We start from the raw sequence: 13,050 nt of genomic DNA on the forward strand, positions 1-13,050 counted from the left end.
AAGAGTAAAGGTACCAGAGAAAGAATTATTAATGGAACAAGGTCCTTTAGTTAAAAGGTAGACTCCAGAACGCAAAGAAATGAAAAAGTAATTAATGATCCAGTTGGCATTATGTTTTTCAGTTCTACAAATCAGTTAAAATGGATATAGATCTTTAAGGTATTTTTCCAGTTAAGGTAAAGTTACCTCCTTTCATTTCTTGAAGATATTTGTTTATCAATTCCTGGCAGTGATTTCTTTTGTAATGTCCTACAATTTAAAAAGAGATGTACCAGATGTATTAAAGACGTTAATAAGAGCGTGAGAAAATCATCTGTGTTTCACCATGTTAACAGAAGAACTATTTTTGCTTTTCCATTTTATCTATTTATTAATTACTTTCTTAACACTATACTGTGTATCCATTACAGGCAGCTAATAAAGACTCCTAAAAGCAAGTTATAATAGTATGGGTTTATTCTATATGGTATATTATTTAAGTAGTACTAATTTTTCTTCTTTTTTTCCTTCAATAAGGATCAAGACTCTTTAAAGAAAAGCCAAGGTGTTGGTCCAATTAGAAAAGTTTTCCTCCTTAAGGAAGATCATGAAGGCCTTGGCATTTCAATTACAGTAAGAAGTAGTGCTTCCAGTCTTCTTTTCTACAGTTGTCTAGTATTATCATGCTCCTTTGTTGGACATCATTGGGAAATAAAGTATTCTGAATATATTTTCTAAATAACTAAATTTATCCCCATGGGTAACAACACACACACAATTATGATTAAAAGCTAGAAGGTGAAATGTACCAAATATTGCATTTCATCAACTTTGTGTTGCAAATTTTTTCACATTTTAACATCTGTGAAATTGAGATTCATCTTATAATTATTTTTGTGGAACATAAAATAATGGTTTGTCTGGGCTTCCCTGGTGGCGCAGTGGTTGAGAGTTCGCCTGCCGATGCAGGGGACACGGGTTCGTGCCCCGGTCCGGAAAGATCCCACATGCCGCGGAGCAGCTGGGCCCGTGAGCCATGGCTGCTGAGCCTGCATGTCTGGAGCCTGTGCTCCGCAATGGGAGAGGCCACAACAGTGAGAGGCCCGTGTACCGCAAAAAAAAAAAAAATGGTTTGTCTTACCGTTCATAGTGACTCAGATTTGATAAAATCTAATAGTGCTGTGGACTACTAATGCATAAAATATATTTATTTATTTATGAGAGTAGCTAATTGTTTTTTTGTTTTTTAGGGTTCTTTTTTTTTTGGCTCTGGAATGCGTTTTAAAAAGCACATGTATATTATTAATCGTTTTATTTAGAAGTAACTTTGATATTCATAATAATTTGATTTACCATTACCTAAATATAATAGCAAATAGGATTTCACTTAGTATTTATAATAAGAGATAGTATAGGTGCTTACTGAAATGTTTTTAGGAAAATATCAGTAGAATAGTCTGTGACTATACAAAGGTAAACTAATTTACTGCTTTTTTCGGTTAGGGTGGAAAGGAACATGGTGTTCCAATCCTCATTTCTGAGATCCACCCAGGGCAACCTGCTGATAGATGTGGAGGGCTACATGTTGGAGATGCTATTCTTGCTGTTAATGGAGTTAACCTAAGGGACACAAAGCATAAAGAAGCTGTAACCATTCTTTCCCAGCAGGTAAGTACCCTTTATGTAACTAAAATTGGATCTGTTGATTGTTCCTTTTTGAATCTGTTGAATATTTCATACTTCCCTAGGAGGTTTCTCAAGTAGTACAGTGTATATATATAGATACTAGTTTCCTATTATAGAAGACATTCAGCCAGTTTTACTGAAAAAAGATTTGCTCTTCTTCACAGCTGTATAGTTTTGAGCAAGTTACTTAAGTCCTTTATGCTGCAGTGTCCTCATCTGAGAGCTGTAAGGATTAAGTATGTTAATACATATAAAGTGTTCAGAACAGGACTTGGCTCTTAGAAGGCAAAACATTATTAATGACTAAAACGCTATACAAATATGAAGTACTATAGAAAAAACAATGTTAGAAGTGGATTGATTTTACAGTCATAAATGTTAGCACTCAAGGGTCCTTAGAAATCATTTAGCCCAACCCCCTTATTTAAAATGAGTGAACTAAGGTTCTTAGAAATTAAATGATTTGCTTAAGGTTGCAGAACATATAAAGAGTTGAGAGTCATATCCAGGAGTCATATTTGTTATCCAGAGTACTTACAATGTTTTTTTGTTTTGTTTTGTTTTGTTTTTTTCCTTCAAGAATAAGGTTGAGGGAATTAGAGAGGTGTTGGTTAGTACACTGAGATATTTGTTGGATCATCAGCGTAGTATGCCAGGGTAGAATTGAATCTCAAAGTTGAAAGTGAATTTATAGCTCATTTAGTTTAACTTTACGTGATGCATAAATATCTACAATATCACTAATTAAATAATTGTATTAAAGGGAGGACTTGTTGGTGATAAAACAGGCCATTTCATTGTTGTACGTTGCTGATTTTTAAAAAGCTCTTCCTCATATTAAGCGCAAAATCTGTTTCTTCATGACAGCTACCCACAGACCTGATTCTGTCATCTAGAGAACTTTACTGAAGACCACTGCATTTACCATCTCCCCCAAAATGGTATTTTTAAAGCATTGCCTAAGAATGCAGTGCTAGTCTCTTTAAGTTGGTGTTTTCTCAGCTCAACTTGGGTGTCATCCAGTAGCGTAAGAGATGAACAGCAGCTGTGGTAAAGGAGATGTAAACAGGCAGTTCACGAGATGCAGTTCATGAGATACAAAGTTGTATGGAAACACTAAGCGCATGTTAAAATTCTGAAGTATAACCTTAAACTGCTGGGAAAGAGGAGCAGCAGAGACTAACTTAGTGAGTAGCAATAAAAAAAAAAAATGGCATGCTTTCTTTTGAGCAAAGGCAGGCTATAATTTTCAGAGAATTATAAATACCAGACTTGGGAATCGTGATTGCAGTCTCTTATTAAATGACAATAGTAGCTTGTAATTTTTTTAACATGAAATAATCTGTAACTTTTTACCTGAACATAAAGTTGTTATTAAAGAATTACAGTATAAATACTACACATTTAGTCTAGTATAGTAGAAAGAGCAAGGACTTTGGAGTCAAATTTCTCTTTTTCTGTTTTACTTGTTCATCTTATTGAGAGAGTTACCTGCTCTCTCCAGGACTAACTCAGGTTTCTCATTCATGTACAAGGGACTATAATAATGTTATTCTGAGGATTGAAAGATAATAATTTTGTACAATAAATACAGTAATTACTATTACTACTAAACAGAATACCTTAACACTTCGGCACTCGGTGAAAGTTAAGGAAAGGCTCAAGACCTATTCAGTAAGAAACAAGAAATCATTGTGTAGAGGTTTCTTGAATTAGAGAAAAGTTTGTGTGGTTCCTTGGGTGCAACTTCAATATCTGACTGTTTAGATGGATTTGCTGAATTGCTACTATGGAAAGTATAAAATGGCAAAATGACTTTTAAACTGAATATTTGTTCCAAAATTCTGTAAATTGAATAAACATCCTTTTTTATTTTAGGTCTGTTAACAAAAATATTTTGATCAGTAGAAAAACCTGTAATATTAAAAGGAAATTACTTTTACCTCTTGAGATTCTAAAATGTCATTATTTGTTGTCTTGAAAGGAGATACATCTGAGGTCCAGATACTACTTCTCACCACAGAGAATTTGGAAATCTTTTAAAATTATAATTACAGTAACTTGGTTTCCTCATTTTCTTTCCCCATTTTAGAGAGGAGAGATTGAATTTGAAGTAGTTTATGTGGCTCCTGAAGTGGATTCTGATGATGAAAATGTGGAATATGAAGATGAGAGTGGACATCGTTACCGTTTGTACCTTGATGAGTTAGAGGGAAGTAGTAATCCTGGTGCTAGTTGCAAAGACACAAGTGGGGAAATCAAAGTGTTACAAGGTAAAAATTACTCTAAAAGTTATAATTAATGTATTTATTATTAATAAACTTTAAAAATATAAAAGCCTTAGCTGTTCTTTAGTAACACTGTTTTAATGATGGGGAAACCATCATTAACAAAATGGATAGCTTTCCCTTGCTAAATTATAGTTTTATTGTACACCAGTAACTACACCAAAATTTTATTTACATGTAAGTTCTTCTAGAGTCATCGTGGACAAGTACGTGACCAATTACTAAACTATAACTGATCCTTGAAAAATAAATAAAATTCAAGTTTTCTAGACTCTGAAACAAAGACCAGCGTGCCTTTTAGAGTAGATACATCTTAATGTCATCTTGCTGTTGTAATGCGCATTCTTCTCTCATAATGCAATGATTTTACAGGCTAAATATGAATAAGTGATTAGACTGTTATCTCATGATTGTTATTAATAGAATCAGGATATGTGATCTTGAGGATTTTTGGTTTAGTTCCTTTGCTATCATTTATACATATTTTAAAGAAAAATTCTAGCACTTTCTTTTACATGGAGCAGTGGTTCTTAAATTGTGATACATAGATCTTTGGGGGACCCTGAGACCTTTCAGGGGGTTCTTGAGGTCAAAACTTTTCATAATAATGCTAAGGCATTGTTTGTCTCTTTTTGCTGTGTTGATATTTGCACTGATGGTACAAAAGCAATGGGGGTAAAACTGTTGATACTTTAGTGTGAGTCAAAGCAGTAGCACCACTTTACTAGTGATCACTGTGTTCTTCCTTGCCATCCACTCAGAATGAAAAAGAAGAAAATGCCAGTTTCTCTTAAGAATATCCTTGATGAAATAGTAAAAACTGCTAATTTTATTAAATCTTGAGTATATGACTTTTTAATATTCTGTGTGATGAAATGGGAAGTATGCATTGTATTACTGAGTGTATGCTGAACAGAGATGCTGGTCTTGAGGAAAAGTACTTAAGTGATTAATTTGCTAGCTGAACTAGTCATTTTTTTCATGGATGACAACATGACAATTTTTACTTGAAAGAATGACTGACAAATTATGGTTGTTCAGACTATTTGGCAGCCATTTTCTTTAAAATGAACAAAGTGAATCCATCACTTCAAAGAGAACAACTGACTTTATTGCCAGTGATAAAACGTGAGCTTTCAAGTGAAAATTAGAATTTTGTAAAACACGCATCAACCACCAAGAGCTCAACAGCTTCCTGACACTTAAAGAACTTTTCTAATAAGATTGGTGGTGATATTAATGAATGTGATTTTTTTGATATAGTAAAATGAAATGTGTCAGCTTTTGCAATTGCTACGTAACTCAGTGATCTAATATTTTTCAAATGACCAGTGCGTGATGTTACTAAATCCTGCATGGGTAAAAGAGCCATTCAAAGTGCAAGATAGACAAATGATTTAATGTAGCAGAGTGTGAAAGTTCATTGATATGGTTTTAGATTCTATACTGTAAAATTTTGGTATATGATCAAAGAAGAATATTGACACTTACCTGAAAAAGCTAAGTTACTTCCCTCTTCTATCTATATATCTGTGTGAGGGTGAACTTTCTTCATATACTTGTAACTCATTGAGTAGAAGCAAATATGAGAATCCAGCTATCTTCTGTAAAGCCAGACATTAAGGATATTTGCAAAATTGTAAAATAAATTTTTTGGAAAGTAGAATTATTTTCACTAAACAAATATGCTTTTTATGTTAACATTTATGGAGTTTATTATTTTTAATAAAGTAATAAAATTTTTTTAGATTCCTCAGTTTTGTTTTTTGTTTTTTGTTTTTTTTTTTGCGGTACGCGGGCCTCTCACTGTTGTGCCCTCTCCCATTGAGGAGTACAGGCTCCGGACGTGCAGGCTCAGCGGCCATGGCTCACGGGCCCAGCCGCTCCGCGGCATGTGGGATCTTCCCAGACCGGGGCACGAACCCGTGTCCCCTGCATCGGCAGGCGGACTCTCAACCACTGCGCCACCAGGGAAGCCCTAGATTCCTCAGTTTTAATCACTAATATGGTAAACATCAGTACCTCACATAACATTAATAACCCACATGAACAAAAGCTCTTTGCAATTCTCAGTACTTATTAAGAGTGTAAAGGCATCCTGAGACCAAAAAGTTTGAGAACTGCTGGCATAGAGTTTTATAGTGAACTGATGAACTGTTGCCCTTTTGGTAAATCTATATGTTGTGAATTATCTATACAAAGACAGCAGTAGCAATCGTTCTCCCCGTGCATCTTGAACAAAACGATTGTGGCACTATGTCAAAACCTTGTGCTGTTGAGCTACTTTTCCTTTGCTTTTGTTGTCTTTCACCCTTTCTTCTATTTTTTGTCAGGATTAGAGGTCTTGTCCCTTGCTTTTTGTAGCTGAGGCTAAAAGGTTCTCTATCACCTGTGTAAATTGCAAACCACTTAAAATGTGACTCAAATATGTGTACTATTTGTAGATTAACCAAAATTAGTTTTAAATTTTATCTGGACATTGGACAAATTAGATGTAGTGGTAAACTAGTATGTGCCTCAGTGAACTGAAGTTAAATAATGTGAAAGCAAAATGTAAAAGAAAAATACAGTTTACAGTTCAACAGGTATTTGTGTGAGTAGAACTTACTGAATTTTGGGATTGTGTGTGTCAGTTCTAAGTTTCATAGAAAATTTGGTAGGAAATTTTATATAATTTTTAGATAGGTCCAATAGATAATATTTAAAAATCTGTACAGTGTTTGATATCTGCTATAAGAAGGAAGAATTCCTTTGTCAGAGACTGCTGACTTGATTAATCTAGGGTCCCATTATTTGCTCCATATTATTATTATTAATTACAGTGGGCATTCCTTTGTTATAGCTCAATAAAAGTATGACTTTTTTTTTTTTAACTAGAAAGTATCTGGTTTTTTTCTCTTTCTTTCAGGATTTAATAAGAAAGCAGTAACTGATGGACATGAAAATGGAGACCTAGGAACTTCAAGTGAAACTCCACTCGAAGATGGTGCTTCTAAATTAGATGATCTGCACAGTCTGTATCATAAAAAATCTTATTAAACTGACTATCTCCAGACAAGATTGTTAATCAGACTCTTCTGAATTTGGGGCACTAGGGAAGACGGTGACAAAGACTGTATGTATAAGATCAAGGGAGGCTGTTGCCTAAATGAAAGGCGGGTACCTCAGGGCTTCACGTGAACAATTCTAAATGCATAAAACTTCCTATTTTCTGTGGTATACCATAATTAGCTATTGCATGTAATTTTGATTTTCTTAAAATTGTAAAGCACCAAAGCATGTGTTTCCCAAAAGGATAGTACTAGACTCTTAAGTACTAAATGAAGCACTACTGTTTTATTTGATTCCTTTTCCATTTAGTAGAAGGACAGTGCTAACTGGAATTTTTTTAAGAAATAGCCTTTAAATATAAGAGAATAAATGAATTCATATTGTATATTCCAGAATGTTAAGTGTGGTGTTTCAAAGGACAGGACTTGAATTGCAGAAATGTAGGCTTGACTTAAATTTTTTTTTAACTGAAAGAATGGTTTTAGTGTTTTCTTTTTTTTAATTTAATATGCTTCCTGATATCTAAATCAGTTCTTAATGATCATTTATGAGTTTGCTTTTCAGTGTTATTCATTCAGTACAAAATAGTTTTCTTTAAGCAATCCTTTATCAATCAATGCTGCACTAGAAATAGTTTCAGAAAAGTTATTGTACATTGTACATTTTGGGTTTTTAGAAGAAGTGCAGATGAGTGTAAAATATCTGTTCTCAATTATGTTGATCTTGTGTGCATGGTATTGGAGTATTACGTTATTAATGTTTAGTCACAAATGCTTTTTTTCTGGAATCCACAAAAGACAGTTTTATACATTTTGAGTTGTTCATAGTGTTTGTCTTGTGATAGTCCTGGCACTTAAAGATACATCTTTTCTGTCAGTAAAAGTTCAAATTTATTACCATGTCAATGAGATACATTCAAAAGCAGTTTTCTCTGAAAGTACCTAACTGATTTGCCAATCATCCAAAAGGCTGAGGCACTGGAGGGTAAGATAAGGTGAACATGTTTTGATATGGTAATTGTTTTGGTTGGCTTTTCTTGTTTGTGTTTGTTTGACTAAAGTGCTTTTCATATGTAAACTAGATTGCTACTTCGCTTATCCCAGGAATAAGCATGGAGTGCCCGCTCTCTTATTTACTGTTTGCGCAGGCCACTGTACTGGGCAGGGGAAAGTGAAAATATTGCATTTAAAGAGATGATAGTTTTGCCAGTATCATTGTTTTAAAGGACATACGTTGAAGGGAATATTGATTGGGAGAAGGCTTTTAGAGTATTATCAGTATCTCTTTCTAATATTCAAATGTTATGTGATATAAAACATGTTCTTTTATCTTTCCTAGATGCACTGTATATTTGTTCATAGGTAAATCTATAAAATGTATATACTTTATTTGGTGGTTTTGCTATTTATAAATTTTATGTTTTAACTGTTGCTCATTTATGGTTTGTTTTGGGTGGTTTTGTTCATCTGTATATCACCATGTTAATTTGTAATAGAAATGCACTTCATAGTATATATGGTTACTGATATTAAAATACCTTGTAGCATAGCGTTGCCTCTAAGCAGAAGCTAGTATTTAATTGTACAACTGAATAAGCAAGCTACGTGTTATTGTTTGCTCCTGGCAGGCTAGGCCTCTTAAAAGAAAAAGTCTTCTCCTTATGCATCCCCTGCTCCAACACATGCCCCCATGCATGACATGAGATCTGCAAACTGGATTTTAGCCAGTGTATTCATTTAGTCAAAAAAATTTCCATTGTCACGTATCTGAAAACTTTTTGTTTTGACTTGAAACCATGTTATCTTACCTTTTTAAAACACAGCCTGGGATGGGATGGCCATGGCAGGTTTTCAGAGCGTATCCTTTATCTACTAAGACTGATTCCTTAGGAAATATTAGCTAACACTTTTTGATTTTCAAGAACTAATATGTCTGTAAAGCGTTTTTTTTTAGAGCCTTGAATTGGCATTTCTATGAGGACGCCGTGTAATATGAAGAATTGTATGAGATGGTTGTGATACAAACTTTCTTGGGCTGATAAGCAGAATGAAAAATTTCCCAGGTAGTTTAAAATTGCAAAGGTCAGTTCCCATTTCATTCCTGCCTCACCTTGCTTTTGCAGGCCTATGTGAGAGCACTGTTGCTCAGATGCTACTATGAGATTCCCATCAGGTGTTTAGAAAGTACTCAGTTAAAAGTTCATTTTAGAATATATAGTCTTTGGGGGATGAACTAAGAATTACAGACTTTTCCCAAAGGACTGAATGAGAAACAGTTTTTATGTTTTCACGTTTACAGGAAAGAAACTCATAACGAGTTTCAAGGACCAAACCAAACAGATAAGGAGAGAACTGTTGAAAAGCCATTACAATTAAAAAGGAAAGAGAAAAATATACATATGCACACACAAACAGAATAGCTGAGAAAAAATTTTCAAGAGTGTGAGGGTTGTATGTATGTGTGTATATATTTACATTTAACTTCTAAAATTCTAAGTGTCTGTTGTGAATATGATGGCAGACAACATTTGGGTTATGAGACTTGTTAAAATAGATTGAAAAGAGATGACAGTTTTTTGATCCTTGGTAATATAACTGAATGGTTTTAGCTGAACAGTTGTCAAAGGTTAGCCCAGCTTGTCATTGGTGCTGGTTCTGTTCTCCCCACCGTGGACTTACTTTGTTTTCATGTTTAGAAACAGTATATTGATTCATGTGTAAGTTGCACATTTCTGACATCCTTATTATGTAATCACTATCCCACCTATCCAGTCTTCCACAGAAGGTCAGCCTCAAATCTATAGGATTTTTGACAAATGTATTATATCTAGTTGTGTTGAATTTAGTATTTTTTTATTAGCCTGTAAATAAAGATGGCCTCTCCTACATTAAAATGGTATTAATTGCATTAAAAAAATAAACATTTTGCACTTCTTTCATGTTATATATTTTATTTATTATTTATTTCTAGTACCTTCTCTTATTTGTACCAGCAAGTCATAAAGTCCATGCAAAGGCTGAACCTAGCTACTATGGTGGAACAGTCTTTTTTGGTAGGAATTAACTGTTTGATTTTAGGAACTATTTAATCTGAATTAGTTAAAAGCATATTGGTTGGAAGGAGCTGCCAGAGCAGCTGTGGGACCAGTTTTCTGTTGAATCGTAGCAGATGCAAAAACTCTAGTCTCCCTGGGTGAGTTTTATGTTGCAAATATTGATGACAAATGTTGCCTTTGAGGATAGCATTGATAAAAATTAGAAAACAAATCCTATTAGATACTATGTAAGAAGGTATTTATCCATTTTATCATCTAAGCATATATGATTTAGAAGTTCCCAAATTGTATATAAAATAATTTTAGAAATATCTATAAACATTGTTCAGTTTGTTTGCCTCAGAAGTTGTACGTGTGGTCATTTATAGTCAACCTAAAAACTAGGTGTAGAATGTGTAGGAATGCTTTTTCTTTATCAAGGGTATCTGAGGTCAATCAGGAGGAAAAACTCACAAATGGTATTTTACTCTAAGTATTAATTAATGTAAACCATATTTCAGAAAAATTACTTGAGTTATGAACATTTAGAAGTATTTTTTTGTCATTGAGTAACTTTGATTTAGTCATAATACAATATGCTGTGTGTCAGCTTCCAATTCACCAAGCAATTTGGAAAAGTCTTTTCCCCAGAATTCACCCACATAGGATATTGTTCTTTTTATTAAATTAAAAAGATTATTTTATTTAAGGGGTTTTATAATTAACCTTTTTAAAAAAATTTTTAGCTGAAAGGTATTATTGCAAATTACCATGTGCTGTTGGTGCTAAATATTTGTCTGATCACAAATGTTTTTCAGGTGTATTTTGAGAGCTACAGTCATGGTCGTGGCAGCCAGGAGAATGCACCCCTCAGCTCTCCAGCAGGAAGGAACATAAGGGACTGAAGGCCCTCCAGCCTCTGCACTCTGGTCATCCCCACATTAACGCACAGGCTCTGCCTCATGCTGCTGCCAACCAGGGACTGAGCATGGCAGAGAGTTGACTCCTTCACTTTGGCTTGAAGACTACCTGACGGTCTTGCCAGACTCCTTTAGGATTGCGTTATAGTCTCTAAGTCACTTTCACCCAACCTTCCTTCTTCCATTTACCTGGGGTCATGCCTGCATCAGGGGCTGGTTGCCTCCCAGCCTCCCACCAACCCCAGCTCCCACCCTGCTTTTTCTCACCAGCACTGCCCCTAGTAAGTCTGTTCTATAGCTGATCCCTTCTTGGTCTTGGTGTCTGCTTCTTGGAGGACCCAGACTAACACAAGTGCACCAGGAGTGAGATCTGAGAAAACAGGTTAATAGGAGAATAGGAGCTGGTTCATCTCCCTCCCAAAGGATGAAGAGGATGACATCCTGGCCGGTAAGTGGTGTACATATAGGCCTTGGCACAAGGTTATGGCTCAGTTACAAGATATTTCACAGATGGTGTGCAGAAAAGAGTTACCAAAGCAGGCCTGAACCTGTTATCCTTAGAAAGGCCTGCTTTTGAGGTTCACCTGTGGCTACTGTCCAGCAGTTTGGATTTCACGGGTGTTCCCCCCATTCCCTAATTGATAAGAGTGGTTTACTGTGCCTGAAATGTTTGTACAGACGATAGAGTTTATGTTGAACACCTGCTTTCCTTCTGGGAATCATGAATTTGGTACATGCTAGGCAAAGAGTGCCTACTTGACTGGGCACAATAAAAACCCTGGACTCCTATGACCAGGCTCAGGCCAGCTTCCTGGTGGACAGTACTTTATACATATTATTATACATCATTGCTGGAGGAATTAAGCTCATCCTATGTGACTCCATTGGGAAAAGACTCTTGGAGCTCGTGCTCATTTCATCTGGACTTTGTTCATGTGCCTTTTCCCTTTGCTGATTTTGCTTGGTGTTCTTTCTCTGTAATAAATCACAGTTGTGAGTACAGGTCTATTCTTAGTCCTGTGGGCCCTTCTAGCAAGTCGCTCAACCTGGGGGTGGTCTTAGAGACCCCAGAAACAGGTGGTAACTTAGGCAAATATCCCCATGGAGAGGAATTCTCTAGAAGTTCAGTGAGGCAGGCGTTTGATAAATACAGAAAGGACAGTGTCTACAAAAACAGCAGAATTGGCTAGTTACTGCTTGGTTGTATTGATGACCTATAGAAGGATAATGAGAGACTGAGGGATGTTATCAAGCTGTTAATACTGAAATGTGAGAGCCAAAGGACCTCTGAGGAGCTCATAAGGAGGCCTTTTCTCCTGCAATGGAAGGATTGAAACAGCCAAGATTCAGGCTGAGCATCTAATTGTTACAGTCACAAAACTTCAGAGACTTGACTTAATGTTCAGCCACATTATATTTTGTGAAATTCAAGGTGCTGGTAGGGAAAACCTAGAACCTTGAAACATGCCATGGGGACACCTGGATGGATGCCTCTGAAGATGTTGACTCTGCAGTCCCTACTGCATCCTATAGTCTTGCAGAAGCAGCCCAGCCTTCCCTGATAAGTCACCTCTGCTTATGCTGGAAGATGCTGCAGAGGCTGATATCCACCCCTCCTCCTCCCACCCTTTTCCCCCTCTCCCCCGCAGCCTAAGACAGTAACTGCCCCTCTCCTCTTTCTTTGCTCCTAGGCCTATAACTAGGGTTAAATCCTAGCAAATCCTGGCTGCAGATGTGCTGGGCCTGGTAAGGGAGAAGAAAGACCACACATCAAAAAAGGTAAGATTTGGCTAGCGTATCCTGGCAGAAGCCAAGGAAGTGCTACTGGGATTAGATTTTTGACAGTGCTTGATAAAGGGCTAAACTCTCCAGTTGAAAGAAAGGATTCAAATTGGAAAAAAATCCAGCAAAAAGTTCTTTATGAGGAACATACCTAAGGATACAGAAAGTTTGAAAGTGAAAAGATAAAGAAGATTCACTAGGCATATATTCTCCAAAGGCAAGCTGAGATAGTTAATATTCATATCAGAGAGAATAGACATCAAGGGGAAAAAAAAGCATTATCAGGCATGGAGAAAGCTACATATATATA

General features: G+C 35.8%; 1 protein-coding gene across 4 annotated transcripts in view; it reads left to right on the forward strand.

The window, feature by feature from the left end:
• GOPC (golgi associated PDZ and coiled-coil motif containing) overlaps positions 1-7,095 on the forward strand; it is a 46,339-nt gene extending 39,244 nt beyond the window's left edge. For 2 of the 4 annotated variants that reach the window (XM_007454919.1, XM_007454920.1), the window contains 3 exons: positions 517-612; positions 3,758-3,938; positions 6,862-6,992. In XM_007454919.1, the coding sequence (XP_007454981.1) occupies positions 517-612; positions 3,758-3,938; positions 6,862-6,992 (408 nt within the window). Of the gene's footprint in view, positions 1-516; positions 613-1,482; positions 1,648-3,757; positions 3,939-6,861 lie in introns of all 4 variants that reach the window. The other 2 variants (XM_007454917.1, XM_007454918.1) reach the window with 2 other exon arrangements.
• Positions 7,096-13,050: the final 5,955 nt, after the last annotated feature.

The sequence above is a fragment of the Lipotes vexillifer genome, unplaced genomic scaffold, assembly GCF_000442215.2.
Source record: "Lipotes vexillifer unplaced genomic scaffold, Lipotes_vexillifer_v1.1 scaffold58, whole genome shotgun sequence".
Taxonomy (NCBI): domain Eukaryota; kingdom Metazoa; phylum Chordata; class Mammalia; order Artiodactyla; family Lipotidae; genus Lipotes; species Lipotes vexillifer.